Source organism: Amphiura filiformis, chromosome 5, assembly GCF_039555335.1.
Source record: "Amphiura filiformis chromosome 5, Afil_fr2py, whole genome shotgun sequence".
NCBI classification, from domain to species: domain Eukaryota; kingdom Metazoa; phylum Echinodermata; class Ophiuroidea; order Amphilepidida; family Amphiuridae; genus Amphiura; species Amphiura filiformis.
This window is the reverse complement of record NC_092632.1, coordinates 12,089,055-12,112,433: the sequence shown is the minus strand read 5'-3', so window position 1 is coordinate 12,112,433 and position 23,379 is coordinate 12,089,055. Positions and strand designations below refer to the sequence as shown.

At 34.3% G+C, this 23,379-nt stretch overlaps 1 protein-coding gene across 2 annotated transcripts in view; it reads right to left on the bottom strand.

Moving 5' to 3' along the window:
* Positions 1–2,459: 2,459 nt before the first annotated feature.
* The window catches only part of LOC140152626 (hyalin-like), a 42,151-nt gene continuing 21,231 nt past the window's right edge, over positions 2,460–23,379 (bottom strand). Inside the window, exons 5-15 of one of the 2 annotated variants that reach the window (XM_072175048.1) lie at positions 19,401–19,652; positions 18,778–19,047; positions 15,532–15,816; positions 14,413–14,691; positions 10,913–11,191; positions 8,998–9,246; positions 6,147–6,219; positions 5,713–5,753; positions 4,446–4,612; positions 3,973–4,060; positions 2,460–2,491 (exon numbers count right to left, since the gene is read on the bottom strand). In XM_072175048.1, the coding sequence (XP_072031149.1) occupies positions 4,455–4,612; positions 5,713–5,753; positions 6,147–6,219; positions 8,998–9,246; positions 10,913–11,191; positions 14,413–14,691; positions 15,532–15,816; positions 18,778–19,047; positions 19,401–19,652 (1,886 nt within the window). In that variant the 3' untranslated portion in view covers positions 2,460–2,491; positions 3,973–4,060; positions 4,446–4,454. The remainder of the gene's footprint in view (positions 2,492–3,972; positions 4,061–4,445; positions 4,613–5,712; positions 5,754–6,146; positions 6,220–8,997; positions 9,247–10,912; positions 11,192–14,412; positions 14,692–15,531; positions 15,817–18,777; positions 19,048–19,400; positions 19,653–23,379) is intronic. The other variant, XM_072175049.1, reaches the window with a different exon arrangement.

The window sequence follows — 23,379 nt, the reverse complement described above, 5'->3', positions numbered from 1 at the left end:
GAAAAGATGAGGTGACATAACTGTAATTGGTTGATTTCAGAATACATCAGAAAGTTATGCTGAATGGATGTGAACTTGTGAAACATTTGCTGACAAAAATGTAATTATTAGCAATTCTAACATAGTAACTGGTCTATTTTTTACTTGACCGAAGTTAACAATATTGCAATATGATTTTGTTTTACAGAAGACAGAAGCAGATTGCATTCAATATCACATAACTGCTGAAAAGGTAACTATTATTAGTAACTGTAATAGAGGAAAGATACTATTATATATTAGGTTTTTGTTACTTCATTACAGTTGACTGTATAAAAGCTGATAAATATTGTTTTATTCAGTAAGCACTGAGCTAAATGGATGCAAACTTGTGAAACATCACATTACTTCTGAAAGGTAAGTTGATATAAATAGTGACTGTATAGTAAGCAAGGTTTGAAAACAATATTTTGAAATCATGATGACCATTCATTTATCTGCTTATTATAAACTTAATAAGGCCAAGCAAAAAAGATTTTTTTCTTGGATTATGCATTAACAAATTCCTGATTTTGCAGATTAGCATATTTTTTTTTGTTTTTATCAAAAATTGTCCAATTTTATTACTTTTGTTTTAATGTCATCATGGAAAAAACAAATTGTACAAAAATTAATGTAATTAAAAAAAAGAAGAAAACAGGAGAGAAAAGGATATATTTTGGCAGATTGGCTTATTTGCAGGCAATGTTGCAACTAAAAATGCATACATCTTACGGCTTTTCCCAACTTCCAAGACAAACTTTTTTTAGCCTAAGTTGTATGAATTGAGTGTACTTACTAATAGGACAGTTATATGTTGGACAGCATGCTCCTGGTTGCTGGGTTTGTGTGCATTGTGGATTGGTTGGTGGTGGTGTACATCTCACATTAGCACACCCTAGAGGAGACAAAAAAAAAAAGATTTAGGAATGTACTATTAGATTTTTAAGATTTAATGGAACAAAAATCTGTTTAAAAGTTTAACATTAAAATCCTTCACTTGACCAGGAAATGCTTTCTTGGGACCCAGGGTGGCGTAGGGTGGGGGCACTTGTATTCTGAGATGGATATCATGCTCATGTAAATAATGTGTATAAGGCTGGGTAATTTTTCATAGGCAAGAAATGTATGCACATACATCGTTTAGGGTGTCAAACATATCAAAAATCAGAAAAGAGGGTATGTTTGGAAGGAACTTAAACATGAGACATCAAAAAGGGAAAATAGTGACCTGTTTTTGTTGTTGTTGCTGTTTCAGGGTAGTAAACTAAAATATGTGTTTAGGTGTTTAGGGTATTATGGAAGCCCCTGAAAATACTTGTTTAGTGTCAGCTTTGAAAGTTTATGCATGAGCGTGATATTCACCTCAGAATACAAGTACCCAACAAGCCTTGCGATGTAAATCTTAACAAAACCACCTAAAATTACTTCAGAGAAAACACCAGTTGAACTTTGAAAAGGCTCTTCAAGTTTTCCCTTTACTTATAAAAAGAAAAGGGGAGAAATTTTTTATGATTTTGCTAACATGTACACAAGCTTTGAACATTCAAATGTGTTTATGAATATTATTCTCAACTGTTTCATGACACTGACTTACCACATGGATTTCTTGTACATGACCAATGTGTTTCTGTGCAGTAGCTGTAAATCAAAGGAGAAACAAAATTATAAAACCAGTTAAATATGTTTAAAATTCTGAATAAGAATATTAGTCTGTTTTTTTTCTTTATTCAATTTTCATTACCAGGTTCACATTCAGCTGGAGGAAGGGGGTAACATACAATAAAAGCACATCAAAGGAAACTGTATAAGGTAAGTCTCTCATCTCTTCTCCCCCACCCATCTCTTTGTCTCCCTTGCCCTCTCTTGTAGTGAATCACAGAAGCCACTGACTGTCCATCAATTGATATCTAGCCTTATTCTTGAGGATACTTTTATTCCAGATAAGTCTTAATCACCCAATGATAGAAATGAATCTTGTCCTTACCATGAATTACACCCATCTGCAGCAGCTCTAGTTTCACCTATTGCATATTCACGACCATTATACATGCATCCATTCACTGTTATTTCTGTTAGATAAGAACCAGAATAAACTTGAATATAAGTAAAGCAGTGGCCAATCTCAGATTTGCTGTGTGAAGATCAAACAGCATTAGAACAAAAATTGACATATGATTTCAAAATTGCTATAAATCTCATTTCTAAATGCACAAAATGCTACTAATCAATTAAATGTCTTGCTTTCTGAATCCCTAATATAAGCTTGGATTTGCTCCTCGTCAAAATCTCATAGATTGATTTTTTTAATCTTAGGACATATAGGAATAATATTGCATGTTATGTTCTTTCAATTCTTTGAAAATGGATTTTTAAGAAGGTACATAGGAAACATTTCAAATTCCAAATTAAATACTGGCAACTATTAAAATGCTACATACCTATGCAAAGCCAGTCACCAGATGTACATGTGCTGTAAACAGTAAAAATGATATAATTATGAATAAGTATATGATGTGTTAACAGTAGCAGACAGTGGCGTAGCGTGGGTCATCTAATTAGGGGGGCACCGACCATGATTGGGGGGCACCAGTTCTGATTGGTGGGGCATAATCCAATTTTTGGCAAATTTCCTATGGGATTTTCTAAATTTTGCAATCAAAGGGGGGGGGGGGCACATGCCCCCCTGGTGCCCCTATGTTGCTACGCCACTGGTAGTCTATTAAGGGCTGTTGGCAGTATGTAGTAAATGAAATGTGTGATATTATCAGTAGATATTAATGAAATATGTGATATCAGCAGTATAGTAAATGAAATATGTGTGCTATCAGCAGTAGATAGCAAATGATATGTATGCTATCATCAGTAGATAGCAAATGAAAGTCATGCCCTCAGCAGTAGATATCATATGACATGTGCTATCATCAGTAGATAGTGAATAAATAGATATTGATCAAATGTTTGCTTTCGGTAGTAAATAGCAAATAAAATGTGTGCTGTCAGCAGTAGATAGTTTACAAATAAACTACTATCAGTAGTAGATAGTTTGCATATGAAATACTTGCTATCAGCAGAAGATAGCAATGAAATATTTGCTATCCCCAGTATAGTAAAACATAAATGAAAAGTATGCATTCATCAATAAATGATAGCAAATAAAATGTGTGCTGTCACCAACAGACTGCAGTGGCGTAGTGTGAGTCATCCTGGGGGGGGCACCACCATCATGGTCTGTTATCAGTGATTTACCTATGGGTTTTTTGTTCAAAATGATGTGTGGGTGGACATACTTCTGCTGATACTCCTTAAATTTGCTCGCACCTTTGATGCAACTTGTGTTTGCACTTGGACCTCTTTTTGTAATTGTCCAAATTGCAGGCAAACGTAATTTAACTTGCATTTTCCCTCTAATTTATTCTTCCCTTCCCTTCTTTTTTGGATTTAGTGGGGCAGTCTTAGAGGTGCCTAGGACCTGTTCGCTCCAGCCATTCACTGGACTTTTTAAACAGTTTTGTTCTTTTTATGATATTGTGAAATTTTCGATGTAACTTATGTGCAATATTATATTTCTGTAATTCTGTGCCTGTGATAAAGTGTAATAAATAAATAAATAAATAAATAAATAAATAAAATAAATTGTGCTATCAGTAGTAGATAGTGAATGAAATATTTGCTATCAGTATATAGCTAATAAAGTGTGTGCTGTCAGGCTGTCAGCAGTTGATAGGAAATGAAATATATGCTATCAGCAGAAGATAGCAAATGATAGATAGCAAATGATATGTGTGCTATCAGCAGTAGATAAAAACATGTGCTAACAGCAGTAAATAACAAATGAAATGTGTGTTTTCAGCAGAAGATAGCAAATGCAATGTGTGTATCAGCTGTAGAGAGTAAATTTGTGCTATTTGAAGTGTATTCAAAATTATAAATATATTGCTCATATTTACATACCATTCAGTGTAGACATCAAATCTGTCATCATTTGACTTAAACTTCTCACCCTCACTGAATGGAGTGCTACCGCTAAAACATTGAGAGCCTGTGAAATAAAATAAAAACAAAATTGAAACAAGTTAGAAAGGTATCTAGTAAATCAAACGCAACCATTATACAGCAATAAAGAAAAAGGGAAACAGAAATGAGGAGAGATAGAACTAGAAGTAAAGAATAAAATTGAGAAAAAGAGATTAAGAAGGAAAAAAGGATAGAAGAATAACAAATAAAGGAAATTCTAAAATAAAAGGTATGAGAAGGAATTAAAAAGGAAAGATAAGAAAGAAAGAGTGACATGATTTAAAAATTAAAATCAACAATTTTATCTCCATTTTGCATGACCTCTGTGTGTCAGGTTGAGCTCTAGTGCAATGGAAAATAAGATTACATATCCTTTTAGAACCAAGTTCTTCAATTACTTGACTTCTTACCTGATGGTTTTAAGCAGTATTTTCTTCCATCACAAACATGTGCACAGCATGTGGTACCAAAGCCAGCACAATCGAAATCATTATTACATGGTGAACCAGGAGAAACAGGTCCCCTGCAGCATCGCATATACCAGAATCCTTGGGATATATAAGCGGGCACTGCTCACCTGTATAAAAGCAAAAAACTTGAATAAAAAATTGATCTTCTTTCGTAAATTTATTTGATTCATTTAGGCTAAAAAAAATAAATGTTAGGAGCGATTGCCGAATAGGGTGCAACTCTACTAGTCTTATTACAAGACTGGCCCACCCCAACCCTAAACCCTAACCCTAAACTCTGTAAATGACAACTGAACTCAAGTCTAGCAGGTTGCACCCTATTCTGTAATTGTACCAAATGTTATGTCTCCAAGCCCTCGTGCTTGTTTGTTTTCTTACGGCATCCATTTTAGCTGAAGCAACAAAATTCATTTTTTATTTCCTTTTTTTTTGCCATAAAATTATAAAATTTTGAGAAATACTTTGAAGAAAATTTACTTGTACATATTTATTTGTACTTTGTATAAAAATCTTTAAAAAAAACCCCCAAAACACATTCCGCATTCATTTTTGAAACTGCCATGGGCAAAGCATAGTCCTGCCAAAACAGGTATGGACCTGTGTTACAACCTGGGGTACCTTTGTGTTACATAGTAAAAAAATGAAATGGTTCAAACATTTTACCTACACATCTCATTTGAAGTGGTTCATCCTCCTGAGAGAGTGCGGGCAAAAACAATGACAAAGTAGGGAGGGTGTAACCCCACCTCTTTTTTCCACATTTACAATCATTCTGAGCAAGTATTGGTCTTTTAAATGAACTTCTGTATTTATTTACTTGGGTTAGATGTCTGGGAGTTCATTTAGACATTTTATTACTAGATTCAACTTTTTAACGGGGGTTTAAAATCAAATTTACGATATGAATCCCTCCCCTTAATCCTCCTCCCCCTAATCCTCAGCCACCCTTGGCACATTTCATGCTAAACGTCATAAGACAGTAATTAAAAAAAAAATTTAAAACAGGATAAAAACATGAGTAATAATAGAATAAATTGGCCTCAATTTAAGACCTAATTGAATCTTCTAAGTGAAGGAATACTCAAGAGACAGCATTTTGAAATCCAAGCTGCACATCAAAATGTAACAAAACCACCTTTTTGGGTACCCCAGTATATGACACAGGATCCTATACATTTTAACAAAGAAAAGAACATGACATACTTACTGCACAATTTTCTGCAATACCATATACCAGTAAAGCATGCACTGTTGGAAAAGTAAGATGAACCAATGATAACTTAGATTGGTAACACTGGTTAATTGACCTAATTTTGATCTAACATTGGCATATTAATTATGATGGCAAAAAGAAGTGATTATATATCATAGGCCTACTTACAGTACTGATTTAGGTACAATTTGATTCCATATACAGTACAGCAAGATATTTTTGTGGCTATTATTTGCAAAACAGATTTACCTAAAAAATATCCGTGTCCAAGATGGATTACATTTCATCAAAAGCTAAGAAAGTAGGTTGAAAAAAAATATGGATTTTTCTATATTCATCAGAAACAATCCTGCAACTCTTCAATAAATAGATTAAAAAAGTAAGAAGAGTTGATAAATAACAAATAAATAAAATGAATGTTTACTTACCACTGGCTGCAACTATTGGGTTCTGTTACTTGTCTACTGCTGTAAGATAACCCGTTGTGTTCACACAAAGATTCTGTTGAAAAATGAAACATATTTGTCAGTGAAATTTATAATCAGTAGATTTGATGGATATAATTCACTTGAGGAGTATTTCATGATCCTAGCAACCTCTTTTTATGACGTTTCCTAGTAGATATCCATGAAAAAAGCTTATTCCCAAAATTACAGTTGATTTTGATTTTGCGTTTGCGAGTTATGCATGATTATGTGCATTACACTGCTCCATAGACAATGTGTTGTAATTTCGTTTCCAGTGGTCTAAAAATCTCAACCTTATTTGAGAAAAGTGGGAGGGGTGATGCTGTGGATCACGAAATGCCCTTTTAACTACAGATAAGCAAGAACGGATGTGCTCTAAGCATTAGACAGTAGTGCATAATTTGTCACTAGCAGTATCATAGCTGTAATTGGTGGTAGATGGCAAATTATTGTATTGTGCTATCAGCAGTAGATAGCAAGTAAACTACCCAGCAAACACAAAACGCTTTTGACATCATTTGCAAAAGGTTGCCAGCAAACGTTTAAATGTTGGGTTATATAACGGGTATAAAACGTTGTCATAACATTAAAAAAGTTTTGAAAACTTACTGCAAACATTCTAACATATCTTTATTTAAGTGTTGACAAAATATTTGGCAAAAAATGTTTGCAGAAAATATTTGTCAATAACATTTTGAAAACATTAAAAAAATATTTTTTGTAGTGTGTTTTCATACAAATCGTTTGAAAACGTTTTCATGACCTTTATATAACCAGACATTTAATGTTATTAAAACGCTTTTACCAAAATCAAAAACATAATCGGTTTAAAATGTTTAAAAAACTTTTTTGTGTTTGCTGGGTAATGATGCAAAACATAATGGATGAACATACACTTGAATATGCAACAATGACTTGTTTGCAATAGAAGTATAATAACATTGTTCTATGACTATATTACTATGCTGGACTTGCTATCAGCAGAAATACAAAAATAGCAATTATGTGGGATTCTTAGTAAGTGGGGGTGGTCTAGTCCATACACATATAATCTGATTGGCAATCACATGATTTGGGGTGTTGTCTATGAGCAGTGGCGTAGGGTGGGTCATCATATTGGGGGGGCACCGACTATGATTGGGGTAGGGGGCACTGGGTCTGATTTGGGGGGGGGGCACAAGCCATATTTCGGCAATTTTCCTAGATGAGATTTTTTTAAATTTCAGATCGATGGAGGGGGGCACGCTATGCCACTGTCTATGAGGCTGTAGACGAACCTATGTCATCACGAGCATAATGCCTAACGCATAATAGGCTTGTAGAGGTGTGCGTTTGTAGTGCGTTGTATGCGTAGACCTTGTGCACAATACAACTGAAGATGTGAAATTGTATATAAGTTTCATTTTAGAATAAGGGGCATTTTCATGATGGTAACTTAATTTTTGCACACTAAAAGAGTTCTTAAAACAATATTGTAAATGACTAAGAATAAGAATAAACGATAGGAATTTGTGTTTTTACTATCTTCCACCATGTGATAGATGACAGGCAGGTCCAATATTTATGCGCTGGCATCCACTACGGCTTCGGATCATTTATTTTGTAATTAATAGTTATCAGTGCACTAGAGGATAACAAAATGATCTACTTGCTCTATGTTGTCATTGCATGCGGTAGATGACACCCAGAAATGACAAACGTAAATTGCTAGGGCTCTCAGTATGTTAAGTTAACCAATGTGTTCCATGCTAAACATCACTAAAGTTATAATGAGCATATTAACCTTTGCTATCAGGGGTAGATAGCACATTAAGCACATTGTTAATGTTACCAGTGATTTTATCTAACATGCTATGCTTGCTGTTTATTAGATAGAAAATAAAGCCAAATGTGTTATTTGCTATCAGCAGTAGGATGTGAACCAGCAGAAGACATCAAATAAATTAATGTGCACTACTTGCTATCAGGAGTAGATAACAATGAAATGAAATGAAAAAGTGAATGAAATGTTCTTTATTAAAGCAATGTTGTAAGATTTACTCAAGAGCATGCCCGATTGTTGCTCAATTGTGATGTACATTGATGATCTAAAATAACCTGCGAAAAGCAAGGCCTAAGATGCGCTGAAAAAATATGAGATTTGTTAATAAATAGCTGGTTACGTAGATTTTAATTAGGTAATCAGATTCGCCGATACACACATTCTAAATCTAGGGGCTAGAAAGAAATAACTATTTTCTTTCATTTAAGCTCATTAGGCAGATTCGAAGTGAAAAGGGAACATAATCTGATATTTTTTCTTTTTTTTGTGTGAAAACGAAATGTTGGAATCTTATAATATTGCTTTAAAGTCTTTCAAATTATCAGCAGCAGATCAAAGTTTCAAATGTTCTTTTTGCTACCAGTGCTAGACAGAAATTTTAATCAAACATGTGAGCATTTGTAGAAAGTACTTCTGTCTCTCATTCTTTCACTCTAAAATACACACATCTAATGAAAAGCTAATTGTATAAGGCCACATAAAATTGATATTTTGGTTCTTGTCTGGAGGTTTTAGATAAGTGATGAGGGCATGCCAGCTGTTGCTATCCATATCGTTTTTCGACACTTCTTAGAAACTGATGAGGTAATTTTTATTTTAAGATTCTGAGGGGTAGAATACTACAAACTTCTTTAAAGTGATTCTTGTTGCTTAATGAACTTTTTTTATCATCATCATGAATTTTTGGAAATAAGATATTAAAGTAGAAAATATAGAGATCAACTCCAGGAAATGCCACGAGAATCAATTTTGTGTGACCTAATGTGTTACCAGTGACAGTAATGTCAAATGAACACACAGCCCTGTTGTTAGCAAAGTCAGTGAAGCTGTAGGTTATAGTAGAAACCCCAACAGAAAGCACATCCCCAGGTCGGAATGTTCGGGCAACAGAGGGCGGCATTCCGGTGTTGTCTGTAGCAAATGGCTCAGGCCAGTAGATTTTGACATGATTCTGATTAGTGGTTAGGTGTACAGAAAAACTTTGTAGGCAGTTAGTGATCTTTGGTGGTTCAGTATCGGCTGAAAATAAAACATGGGTACATTGTTAAAACACTGACCAAATGGGCTGTTCCAGTTGAAACTGATACACCCCCAATGGAAGCCATGACCTTGATATGCCACACAAGGAGTGTGAATTTCAAATGGGGCTACCTCATGAGTGAGTGACTCTATTTCAAATCTACAACCTCTATTGAATAGCTCGTTATCACCTCTGTGAACTTCCCAGAGTCCCACATTTACATCTAGCTCCAAAATCAATTTAAATTAATAGATTGTTATGGTCTAAAAAGAATAATGCAGATTAGCTTCATTAATGATGAATATGATGCCTTTGTGTTTGGGGTAGACATCCTTGTGATTATGATCATGAAGGTGTGAGTCATGTCTTTCATAGGGGTGTATGGATTTCAACTGGAATAGCCCAATGTTGGTTAAACTTTGAACAACTCAATCAGTTCAATGGTCAGGTGCAAAATTGCAAACCATTGAACTGAAAGTAATACTGAACTTTAACCTACAGATGAGTTGTTCATAGTTACACCTTCATTCTGTGGAAATTACACAGCTAGTGTTTTGACAGTGTATGCACCAATGTGTTAGTATTCACATAGTAAACCAAAAGTTCACTGTCAGTTTAGGGCATGCTTTTTTGAAATATAGGGACTGACTCCTGTCAATCCAAGTTATGTAAATGTATTATAGTGCATAGGTGCCTTTCTCCTGAATAACCATGGTGTACCACTGGAGTAGAGTACATAATGTTAGTATTGTAGGGTCCCATCATGTGTATGGTTAACTTGTTGCAGATAAGGGGCACTTTAGACACAGATCAGCTCAAATAAAGGGCAAGTCACTACTGGTATAAATTACTAGCTGATGAAGGTTACTGTGAGCATCTAAGATTTAGCCCTACCAAGTAAAGGAAAAGGGTAGCATGTTCACATGGAGTAATTCAGCATTGGGATTTGTGCTGTGTCTATTAGTTGTGAGAGGAGTCTGGCTGTTCTCAGTATGCATCTTAGACTTCATATTAAATAGCAAAAGGAATTGAGAGTGGATTGCAGATGCTATAAATAATTTTGATAGGTATTTTGTTATTTTCTGGTAAGACTTTCCACCACCATAGTATAATACAATGTTAAGCTCTTTAGAATTGGATATACATAGCATCTGATAACTGCTGTTATTAATGATACTTTAGTGAAGGTTTCCACAAAAATAATAGAAATATTATGCATACATTATTTGATAAATGCAAAGGATCTGTTAAGCATGGAAATATTGTATAAAGTTGCAAACATGTAGCTTTATTAATTAGCAAAGAAACTGTATCTTTGAAACATGGTCCCTACAAACTCTTAAGGTACCTGTCTACAATTACCTGTCAAACCTAATATAGCAAAATAGAAGTATTCTAAATCAGCCACTCTTCAGGAAAGGTTCACCAACACTGATCACCAGCAGCAAACCTGATATTATGAATTACAACTTGAAATTCTAACTTAGGTTTTTATATATGGTTATTTGAGTTACATATTCTATACTTGCCAGATTGCTTCAATATTTACCATTAAACTAATATATGCCTATATGATGGCTAATGATCAGACTTCAAGACTCTCCTTGAATATCGCTGAAGGTGTGGCTGAGTAGGGTGATTTTTGTACATAGACATTAAACTTACCAGTGATTGTTATAGTGAAAGTACAAGTAGCCTTATTGCTGCTTAGATCAGTAAAGGTATATGTGACTGTGGTTTGTCCTAGATCAAACCTATCCAATGGGTTGTATGTTTTATTGACTTTAGGTGTGACTCCAGAGTTGTCTGTGGCATAGGGTTCTACCCATATGATAGATGCCATTCTAGTAGCATCTGGTGTTGGTGCTGCAATGTCTTGAGGACAGTCGTAGATTCTTGGTGGTATTTTGTCATCAAATGGTATGGTTGGGTTCATTGGTCCAACTGAATATATATAAAAAAACATAAGGTATATTTAAACTGGGTAGATGCAAATGGCCAAGTTGCCTATAAAAAAAATTGGCCTGTATCACAGGTCAAATCACTGAAAAATTGCCAAATTATTCTCTTGTAATGTTCTATTTTTTTATATCTTTCATTAAGGCCTACCATTGAAACAATATGTTTCCAAACAGAATTTTATTTCTTTTCCACACATGTTAGTTTTCATGTCAGATATGCCCCCTTTAAATTTGACCGAAAGATGAGGCAAAACAAAGAAAATCACTATTAATACCAGCGCATATGTTGCCAGTGCATTATAAAGAGAAAGACAATTTCATAAAAATTTGTTGCAATCCTCTGTCCAAAATGTATTGGTAAAGTGTATGGATGACTTCTTCCCCAAATGATGAACCATGATGCATATGATCACCCATCCATGCATCTACATAACCTAGGGGGGCACATCATTCTTTTTTGGTGGGTATATGCTCCCCCAGAATTTTGTGGTGGTGGGTCTTTGGGAGCTCACAGTGTACCAGGAAAAGGGGGTCATTTGGAGCTGCAAACAGTCAAACAAAGAATCAAGGTTCTTTCATGACTTTCTGGCTGAAAATCACCTTTAAAAAATCCCAGAAATGTGAGTAACAGGCAATTTGGGGGTCTTCTAGAGCTGAAATTGTCAAAATCAAGGGTCTTTTTTGGCTTTCTGGTTGACAATCGCCCGAAAAAAAACCCCAGAAATGTGAGTAATGTGATATTTAGGGGTCTTTTAAAGCTAAAATTGTCAAAATCAAGGCTCTTCATGCTCTGTTTTGGTCAAAATTCAGGGGTCTTTGGGAGCTGCACAGTATCTCTTCCCATATTATCATTATGTTGAGTGCCCCTGGGCTACATGATAACATATACCCTACAGTCAAGAAAGATATTGTGTGGCTGGCCAGCGATACTATTATTATTTGTTACATGTGACCTGTTGCAATGGTCTTGGTCATATTCAAAGAACTTTCCTCTGTAAACAACTTGGTAAACAAACAAACAAGCAAGCAAAAAACGTAGTTTCTATAGTTGATCAGCTTGTAATTGCATTGGCGGCCTACTTTATTTTGAGATTTGTCTTGTGAGAACTTGCCAAAAGTGTCGTGAATTTTTAATTCAAATCCTATACTTGATGAAATGATATTAATAAGGAGTGTCAGTAAGCCAAAGCCAAAAACTATCTTGGCCTATTAACTTTGGGGATTTAAAGACTTAATTAAGACATTAATTCAAAATTGCTCTGTTGTCCTACAAACAAAATAAATTGGGCTGCTTTTCAGCTTTTGGATTAAGTGTGAGTTGAGACGTGTGTAAACATGATACAAATATGCCAAAAAAACAGGTTTGGAAAAAACAAATCAAAATCATTAGAAAGATCATAAATTATGGCTTTAAAATGGCCTTATTTTACAAAAATGTACAATTTTCTTAATTTCTATTGGGTATTAAGAATGGTAATTTTTGTACCAAGTATCTCATTTACATTTTATCAAATACAGCCTCAGAGTGAATGGTTATAAATTTATTGTGTTTTATGTCATTGTGGTCTTTCACAGGGTTCCAGGCAGAATTGGCATTCAATTATTTTACATGCAGTTATGATCACAGTGATTTGATATGACATTGTCTTGTGATTAAATTCACTAGGGAAAATATTGGCTAATAGTATGTATGTATTATCATGGAAGTAAGAGAAAATAGAGTGCATAATACATTTAAAACATATTGTATTCATATCATAAAGAGACAAAAGTAAACAAAGTTTAATTTCACAAAGAAGTCTTAACTACGAATACAAAAGATCCAAAGTAATAAAACAAGTAGGCAGGTTTTCCATGTCACTATATATTATAATTGTGTCCTCATTTTATTTTAATGGTGAACCTTTTGACAACTCTTCAATCAGTTTATGTATTTCTGTAGGTTTCGTTACATTATGCATTGAATTCGTATTTACATTTACGATATAGTACAAATATTATTGGACTCTATGACCTATTTGTGAACAAAGGAAAAGGAATTGCAGCGTATACTGCATTGAAGACAGATTATTTTAAGGTTTAATGGCGTGCCAACATAAGCAATTTACATGGGAGCATTTTGCTAACAAAAAAAAAAAATGATCAATAACCTTCTTTTCTGTACTAATTTGAATGAAATTTGTTTTAACTTTTAGTCTGTGCAGTAAATGCACAGACTAATTTCATACTTCAAAAATTTCAACAAAATAATTAATTTGGAAGCAAAATCTGGAATGTTCTTTGAATAAAATAAAACAACACAGTAAATGAGTGGGTGTGTTTCCATGGTCAATTAAGTAGATAATATTCCTGCCCTATTGTATTTGTTTATATATTATGCAGATTCCACTTTCGCAAACTGTTTAAATTGCATGTCTATAAACAGAAACCAAGTGATTGTATAGCAAGTGTCAACAACAAAACTTAAGTTTTCTAGTTATATCAAAAGGTTTTCTAGTTTGTATTCTTGCCTTTCTCCTGTTTTTGAAATAGCAATAAGTAACATGCTTGTCAAGTGAAGTGTTTTTTTTTTCATTTTGGATTATTTGTTAGCTATTTGCAACATTTTAGATCTGTATGTATTAGGCCTACTATTTACAAAGTATTGGGTATTTTTGTAATATCATATTGTGGTTCTACAAAAAACAAGTATAATGCTGCACATACACATTTGTTGTTAAACTGATTTTAAATTGAAGCACTACTTATACTTTTGTATCACTCCCCACACACACACCCCCACCCGGACACATACTTGGTTTGACTGGCAAATGAGGATCTGAGGACCTTTAACTCAGACATATCACAGCAAGGACTTTGTACATCTGAAAGCCTGAGCTAAACCAGGGCCCGCTTGAAGCCTTACACTCCAAGCAAGATCTGGCGTACAGGCAAATATAACATGAACCACTCTTATGTATTTTTATGCTATTTACAATATTCTGGTGGGAGAAAGGAACCAAGGATGTCACAATTGCTGGGTATCCGCAGTTATGTAAAGTGTATTGTGCTAAATGTTCTCGGTCAAAGGTGTTAACATATACACCCGCACACCCCCACCCACCACATATATACGCAAGTGTGTACACCCCCCCCACAAACAAGCAAACACACACTATGCAACAAGATTAAATTGTGAATTGGTTAACTGAAAAGACAACTTACGACTTAGAAATATGTCAAAACTGCAAGTGTTGGATAGCCCATCTGAATCGGTAAAAACATAGCGTACAGTGTAGAAGGTTGTCACCAGAAACACAGAACTGGGTTGATGTGTTTTTGTGATGGTGATAGGTTTATTGACTGGGCTGTGTGCCTGTGGTTCTTTCCAATCTACTATGACCTCTGTGGTTCCAGATGGTAAGGTGGCTTGGATATTTGTGGGACATCCAACTACGACAGGTGCTTCTTCAGGAACTGCGATGATGGGTGGAGGAGGGTTATCTGAAAGAAAAATATTGTGATGTTACTGCAATGGTACATCCTCTTCAACCAGGGGCATAGCCAGAAGGGAGGCAGGGAGATTTGCTCCCCATAAATTTTACTAAAACTGAGACAAAAAAAAGACAAATGTTTGCCCCCTCACACTAAAATCCTGGCTACACTACTACTGTCTTCACCCTCTTGTTTAGTGGTTATTGGTGTGAATTGGATTATTTCTCTACTGTTTACTACTTCATTGTTTTTAAACATATTTAGAAGTGTGAAGAAACTGCTTGATAAAGCTTTTAAGGATATAAAAAAATTTGGAAAAAAAACCCTTTTTCTGGAGTTTCCAAAATTAGGGTTGTATTCTTTTGTAGAGTAAAAAAAAGAAAAAAAGGTATGTAAACATTTTTCAAATATTTTGTATGAAAAAATGCTATTTTTAATTTTAAAATGTTGTTTAAATGTTATTGCAAAATGTTTTTTAGCAAACAATTTGGCAAAATATTTTGTCAACACTAAATAACATTGTGTTAGAACTTGTTTTCTATGTTATTAATACATTAATACCCTTTATATATCCCAACTTTTAAAATTTTCTGTCAAATATTTCATGTTTGCTGGGTAATACCTTGATTGAATTTAACTGTGGAGCTCTATAGATGATTTTAAGTATTATCATTCATTCAAATTTCTCTGTTTTCCTGCAAACACAACACATTTACTTGCTTTCATTTAGGTAAAATTTAGGACATGTGTACGTGTAAACATTATAATTATACCAAAAAAAGATCAGGTTTGATTTGTTTAAAGCTAGTATATTATGGCTTAAATTAGGTTAAGAGTAACTATACCTACCTAAGCCTTGTGAAATAAAGATGGTAAATCTGCATTCATCCTGTGTCCCATCACTTGCTGTGAACTGATAAATAACCTCGGTTCCTCCAACAGGAAACCCAGACATAGGTGAATAGTTCTTACTTGAACTGATTGTCTGGCGTCCAGACCTGCTGACTGCAGTAGGTTCATTCCACATCACCATAACACTGTTTTCATTAGGTGGTATATTAGCCATAATGGTACTTGCTGGACAGTTGATGATTTCCCAGTCATTTTCTATGATCTCTATTGGGTTTTCATCAGCTGCATGAAAAAGAAACAAAATATATAACAATTGATGATAGTGCACTTTGCTCAACTTGAATGTTAGCACAGACTATAATGATTATAACATTGTAAAATTGAAAGGTAGTCTGTGCTGTCTTCAGTAGATAGCAAATTAAAAGTAGTATATAGTATCTTCAGTAGAGAGCAAATTGCGAGTGCAATTTCTCGGCACTGGTAAGACGTATTGTGATGCAATTTGGTGGAGGGGTGGCAATTGGTGGTCTCCAAATTTTAGCAGGTTTTCGATTTGCAAAATATGGTAATTAAGTACCTAATTTGCATAATTTATGCATATCAAGCAAAATAACCTTGTGCACAGATTATCTGGAGATCTGTACGAGTTAGTGATGAAACTTGGTGGAGAGTAGCACAGCCAGAGGTTCTTGACCTGATTTGCTTTTCAATTTGCGTAATTGCAAGGTCATTTGGGGTCATCCGGGGTCAAATCGCCATATATTGTTGCAGGTTCATGAAATTTGGTGGGAAGGACTACTGTAGGAAGAAAAAAATTTCAAGGTAATTTTTGGGTCATCCAAGGTCAAATCGTCATAGATTGTCACAGGTTCATGAAATTTTGTGGGAACGACCACTGAAACAAGGCAAAAATGTCAAGGTCATTTTGGGGTAATTCGTGGTCAAATCGCCATGCATAGACTGCTGCAGGTTCATGAAATTTGGTGGGAACGGCCACCTTAGTGAGGTAAATAATGTTAAGGTAATTTTGGGGTCAAGTGAAATTGCACCTGTTAAAATGATGGGCGTCAAGGTGGAGGCATTGCGGTCATCCAAGCTAGGTCATCCATGCTATCTTCAATAGATTGCATGATACGAGGTATGTGCTATCTTCAGTAGATAGCAAATTAAAAGAAGTCTATGGTATCATCAGAAGACAGCAAATTACATTGTTGTTCCTATATGCCCTCTTCATATTGCAAATATTATGAGGTTATCTAAAGGTATCAAAAGAAAGTAATTATTGCAAGGTTATCTATGCTATCTAAAATATAAGGTATATGTTATCTTCAGTCAATTGTAAATTACACTTTTATTTCATCAATGATATCTGCAGAAGATAGCAAATTACAAATTTATTTAGAATTAATGTATCCTGTCTTCTGAAACATTGAGTTGTAAGCTAGGTTGTCAATCATAATATGTGCTATTGTCAGTAGATCGCAAATTAAAAGTAGTCGTATGGTGTCTGCAGTAGCAAGTTAAAGTAGACTATATGATATCAGTAGATTATAGTGGGTATATGCATTTTCATAGATACCAAGTTATAATGTATTTCTCAGTTTTAGGGGCCTGAGCTTTCTTTGATAAAGATCCTGCCTGAGCTTTCGATCCTAGCAGGATCTTTATCAAAGGCAGAACCTTTGATAAATATCCTGCTAGGATCGAAAGCTCAGGCCCCTAAAACTTTGAAATTTTACTTAACAGGCTATTTTTGTGGATAAGCAGTTTACAACAGCTCACCTTTTAAAGTTATAATGTAGTCTATTCTATCTTCAATTGATAGCTAATTACAATGTATTATCTGCTGCTTCCAGTGGAATAGCAATTTACAAGGTGTTCTATGCTGTCTTCAGTAGATAGCAAACTACGAGGTAGTTAAGTGTATGCTATCTTTATTTTGTTGACTTTGGGAAAACAGGGAAAAAATTTGTAAATAGTTCATGGGAAATAACTGGTCCAACCTGTCCTTCTTGTAAGTTTGCATAGCTTGCATAAGCTATTTCTAACTGCATATACATCCAGGGATATACATATAGTTTTCATTGACCTTTAAGCATTATACAAGGTAGTATTTTAATTTTCATTATTGATGATCAAAATTAATTACAAAAATGCTAACTAAATCAATATTGACCAGCAGTGTTTGTTGTCATGCATAACATATATTTCTGCCCTAGTACATCACAGGGAATTTCCCCATTTCTCTACTACTATATCAGTATTGTTAATTTCAATTAGGTGGAACAAATGTGTTCTTTGTTTGAGTCTTTTGTTATTCTGCTGGTTGTGTAAATACAGTTACAATTTGTTGCAAAGGCACACCAATCAGTATTTGCTTTTTGATGTCAGGTAGTTTCAGTTTAAAATCATTCAATGTCATCTTGACTATGTTAACATGATTATGGGTGTATACTGGTTAGGGTTAGTCATTCAATTTCCATTTAAATGTGTGTTTTATTAGCTATTTGACAAGGTAAGCATAAGGGATAGCTTCAAACCCAACTGCCAGTTGATCATTGGTGTCTTGGCAAACCAACCGGTGATTGGGCCTGGTTTTTTATTGTTCAGAACTTGTGTTAGCTGGTTCTACTAGCAGGATGCCGGCGGTTTACTAGCGGATGGGTTTTGAAGTCTACCCAAAGTAGCCTTAAATATATTAAAAAGTACAATTTGTACACTCCTTTCCTATTTAATGCCATTTTTAATGGAAAGTGGGGATCATATCATGTTTCTTATATTTACGTAAATGAAAATTAACACGAGCAAAGAAGAACTTCTACCAAACTTGCGATTGAAGCTTTAAAAGTCAAATGATGATTATTCAATGCTGTGTTGTGTCACACTCTTGTAGTTGTCAAGCTCAGACATACAGGAATGTGCTTGAATTTAAGAATTTATGGATGAAAGCCTTGATCATTCACAAAAAGGTTTGTTGCCCTACAATAATGTTACTATCTGTGTGCATTGAGCGTAAACAATAAATATCATTTAAAGGCAACCTGAGGCAAGTTAGACATCAGACAATAACACACAATATTTTACATAATAATTGAGTTTATAGTTGGTCCGACAATTACCATAAATGTGATTTATAAAATACAATTTTTAGGCTGACTCATAACTTGTATTTTGTGTGCTGATGTAGCAACCTTGTCAAATTGTACCTCCACAGTAGTCTCAGTTATTTAAAATGTAACTTACTTATCACGATGATGTCAAAAGCACATGTAGCACTGTTTTGTTGATCATCAGTGAAGACATATTCTACTCTTGTCCTTCCTATTGGAAACATAGACATAGGACCAATGTTGTTATTCTTGGTTGGTAGCTTGCCAGATTTATCTTTAGCCCATGGTTCTGTCCATCCTACAACAGTCTGTGTCTGTCCAGGTGGTATTCTGATGATTACATTATCAGAGGGACAGTGGTAGATTTCGGGTGCCTCACCATCATAAAGAATCCAGTAACCCTCTGAAATGAAGAAATTGAGTTAAGTTTAAGAAAATGAATATCTTTGTGTACAAAATTGCTAGATTTGAGAAACAATTAAAAAAATGTTTAGCATTCTCCCAAAACAGTTACGTGGCGAGGGCAAAAGGGGACCAGGGGCACGTATGCCCAGAGGTACTTGGATTCTTGCCGGGTAGTGTACCCAAAAAGAGAGACTAGCGCTTTTGGGACTCCCACTAGGGGTATCAAATAAAAAAAAAAGACTTGCTATGATTATCATATTCCAAAAGTCTCTGTTAATCCCGCTAGGGATATCAAATGTTTTTAATCACAGTCATGCTACAGGTATTAATAATTTCTAATCCAATTCTTACCATAAATCTGGACAGTAAAGGAACATGTTGCTCTATTCCCTGCCACATCAGTAAAAGTGTACACCACATCTGTTATACCAGGTTGAAAACTTGTGAAGGGCTCATGGTTTTTATCAATGGTGATATCTGTTTCATCTGTTGCTATGGGTTCTCGCCATGACACCAGATAACTGCCTGTGCCATCTTCTGGTGCAAATCCTATGGTATTGTTAGGACAGCTGTTGGCGACTATTGCTGGAGGCTCTTGATCAACTGAAAAGAACAAAATAATATATTAGGCTATGTGATGTGAATTATGGTAGGGTGAGGACAATGTGACAAAATTAAAAAAAAAGGGGGGGTGGTGGGAAGAGAAAAGCAGAGAATGATCCAGAATGAATATCTTGAAGGAACAAAATCACAATCATAGGAACACAAATCACAGGCTGTATGTGAACCGCAGAAGTGAACTCACTGTACTTTACATGGAAACAATACCTATTATAATTCCTGCTGTTGAGGGGGGATGGTCCATACAATCATCCCCCTTAATGTTGACACCTGTATATGTGGGTTTCTGACCAAATTAACCTAATATTGGGCCATTAAAAAGTGCAAATTTGTGTGTGTTTTGCTTGCAATTATTCCACTTCTGCACCATATTCAGTAATTTAGCTCCAATATGACAAAAAATCTGTACTATAAACTTATTCTGTCTCCATAAGGTATGGGATTCATTGTACTTCAAGAATTATTTTCCAACCCCCCCATGTCAAAAATAAGTCTACACCACTGTAACTAATAGTTTAATGATGTCAATGACCTATTTGATAAATGACCATACAAACACCTGTCAATGTGATATTCAATTGTGTGATTTAAGACACTTTAATGCCGGCTTTAATGGTGTTATGTACTTTCTTTCCTATAAGTTCCTAAACTTGTCAAATTAATTGTGTTAATTACAAGCAAAGAATATGCAGCTAATTTGTCACAGTCACTTTTTTGACAAAGATGTTACAAACAATTTTTGGTGGATCTTCACTGATATCCATGGTTGAATACTTAGGATTTGTGTAGCAAATTCATTGAGAGCCATTGAGAGACACGGTTTATTGACTAACAATAAAGAAAAAAGGGAGTTGACACACTTGCCAAGTTGACAGGAAAACGTGCAAAGCCTCTGCTATTTAGCTATCCTTAAAGCAATATTGTAACATTTCCAGAATAAAATAGATTTTTATTTTTTCCTCTATTAAAATGCCCCATTTTAAAGACCCATTCAGTGATCCAGTGAAAGGGTAAAAAAATTAAATTGTTTATATAAATCAAAGTCATTAAAATTGTCAGTAGATATTTTTAAATTGTAAAATTTGGTAAAAATTAGGAAAACAGCAGCCTCATTCAAATATATGTATATAATTTCTCAACTTAAAGCCTTAATGTACGATTTCCATCAACTTTTGATTTTGTTATTCTTTACTCAAAGTGTTGAAATAATATTAGTAATAACTAACGAGAAGGGTTGCTGTCCATTTTAGGTTGAAATAACAAGGTAACGTGAAAGAAACTGCACTGGTTATTTTGGCCATTTAACACACAGTTCTGTGGAGGACATATTATCATAATTTTAAAAAAATATGAAAATATGTCGAACTTTGCTCTGTTGACCTACAAAGACAACAAATTTGGCCGATTCCATTTAGGTGCAAGTTGGGACATATGTAAACATTACAAAAAAATCAGGTTTGAAAAAAATTAACCAGTTTTATATTATAAGATCGTACATTAAGGCTTTTAAGGTTGGCCTTAACCCTGGAATTATGGAAACTTTTGGGACTCATAACTGCTAAATTGTTTGTCTAAAGTGTATTTAGAATTTGGGCCAAAAATGCTCATCTTGGCTCAAAATCCTCCAAAACAGCTTTTTTAAAATTAATTTTTAAAAACTAGATATAGGAACCATTTTAAAATTTAAAAAAAAAATGACCAACTTTGAGAAATTTGCTCCAGAAATGGTCAAAAAAAGCTCAACTGCATTAATTGGTGTTCACTGAAATATATTACAAAATCGTAAATAAGTCACTTTTGCATTAATAAAATTATGGCCATAATAAATAATAATGGTATTTTTATATGCTTATTTTTAACCATTTTGAATTTACTTTCATGAGACTCAAATCCCCCATGCATACCCATCCGCTCCTCACACAATAAATACACAACAATTAAATCAACTTATATCTTGTAGTATGTTTTTATACAGTTGATTCCAAAACAGTTTTGAGTGTCAAAATGTGCACTGTACTTATACATGGTGTTAGTATGCTTACACTATGTTCCTAGTCCGTCTAAGTAGGGTAGTTCTGAATTCCCGGTTAACCAAACACGTTTCTATGGAGTCTAAACACAAACCTGACAATACCCACTGGCAATGTGCATGATATTCTATAGGGTCAAATGTTTTCAGGACACCACATGTTGAAAATTGTGAATACCTTATTACTCTCTCTTACTGACAACATTATTTTGAGCATTAAGGAACTAAGTCATTAGTTTCCAATTGCCTGCACACATCAAAGTTTCATTTTGAATAATATAACATACACATTTTCTTTAAAAAGATTAGGAATATCTATGCCAAACTCAACAGAAAAGTCCCTGTTATCTGTCTTAAGATTTTCACACAGAATCGAGTTGAGCGGTTAGTGTAAAGGTCGAATAATGAAATATCTTCTCATCATATTCTTGATTTATTTGGAGAGGGGCCAGTGTTTTACAAAAGTCTAATAATTCTTGTATTAAAAAAATCCCATGTGATTTCTTGCTGCTTTTAGATCTAATCAAACTGCATCCAGATATAATCTAACCACTTTCAAAGCATATTTTAAGCAAGTACAACATATTAGACCAGTGCAAAATGAAGTTATAGCCTACTTTAAAAACATTATAACAACAATGCTCATAGGAGTGTATAAATAAAAAAAATAGTAAACGCACATATCACTCTGAATATTCACATTAAAGAGTTCAAAATAATCAAGATTGCAATTTTGGCACAATCAAAGATTCTTCTAAAGTATTTGGCCTATAACTGTCCTCCAGCAAATAATAATGTTAATTTAATCACATATTTACACATCCTTATATCACTGCAAATAACTACAATCCAAAATTGTTTAAACACTTTGACATGTGTATACTTCATATGTACCCACTCATTCCCTCCATTAAATGTTGTAACCAGTTGAGCTGGCCATGCCCACCTAGTGACAGCCAAAATTGATAAGGGGGAGGTTGTAGAAGTAGGAATTCACACCAAAGAAAGCAATATATGGAAATACAGTTTACAGTCCTACTTTCACACAAGTGTTCCAACTATTTTTGACCAGGATTGTACATATGTAGTCTTGTAAGTCGTAATGGATATTCCATTGACTGCTCACTCTCACTGTTAACAGTGATATCCAAATTTTACAGTCTTGCTTAGGCAAGTTAAAAAGTGCACCTGATACTCACCTTTATCCTATGGTCATATTAATGTCAGAATTTATCAGATTATTTAGATGTCTTTCACATTCAAGTTCACCAAAGCATGGTTTATTAGTACATAAAACACATGTTCTAAAAATGCCCAAACCTGAATTTTGAAGAATTTCATGGTGTTCTGGTTAAGCTAATCGCCGATTGTCTGCTTAATCCTCAAGTATTTAGAGCTCACCAGTACATATCCTCTGCAACTTGTATAATTTGATTTTGACATTTTTTTGACATTTGTTTAAGCAAAATTCAAAACAATTTTTAAAAAGTACAAACCAGTCAAGGTTATGTAAAAATTCCTTCTGTTAAAGCCATGCACTGATATGATATTAATACTGAATTAAATCAAAATTGCTTTAGTAGAACCTAATGAGCTGTACAATTAACAAATTCATGTTTATTTTCTTTTCATTTGGAATTTGTTTCCCTGCAGCATATCTACCTTTTAAGGGTAGACGAG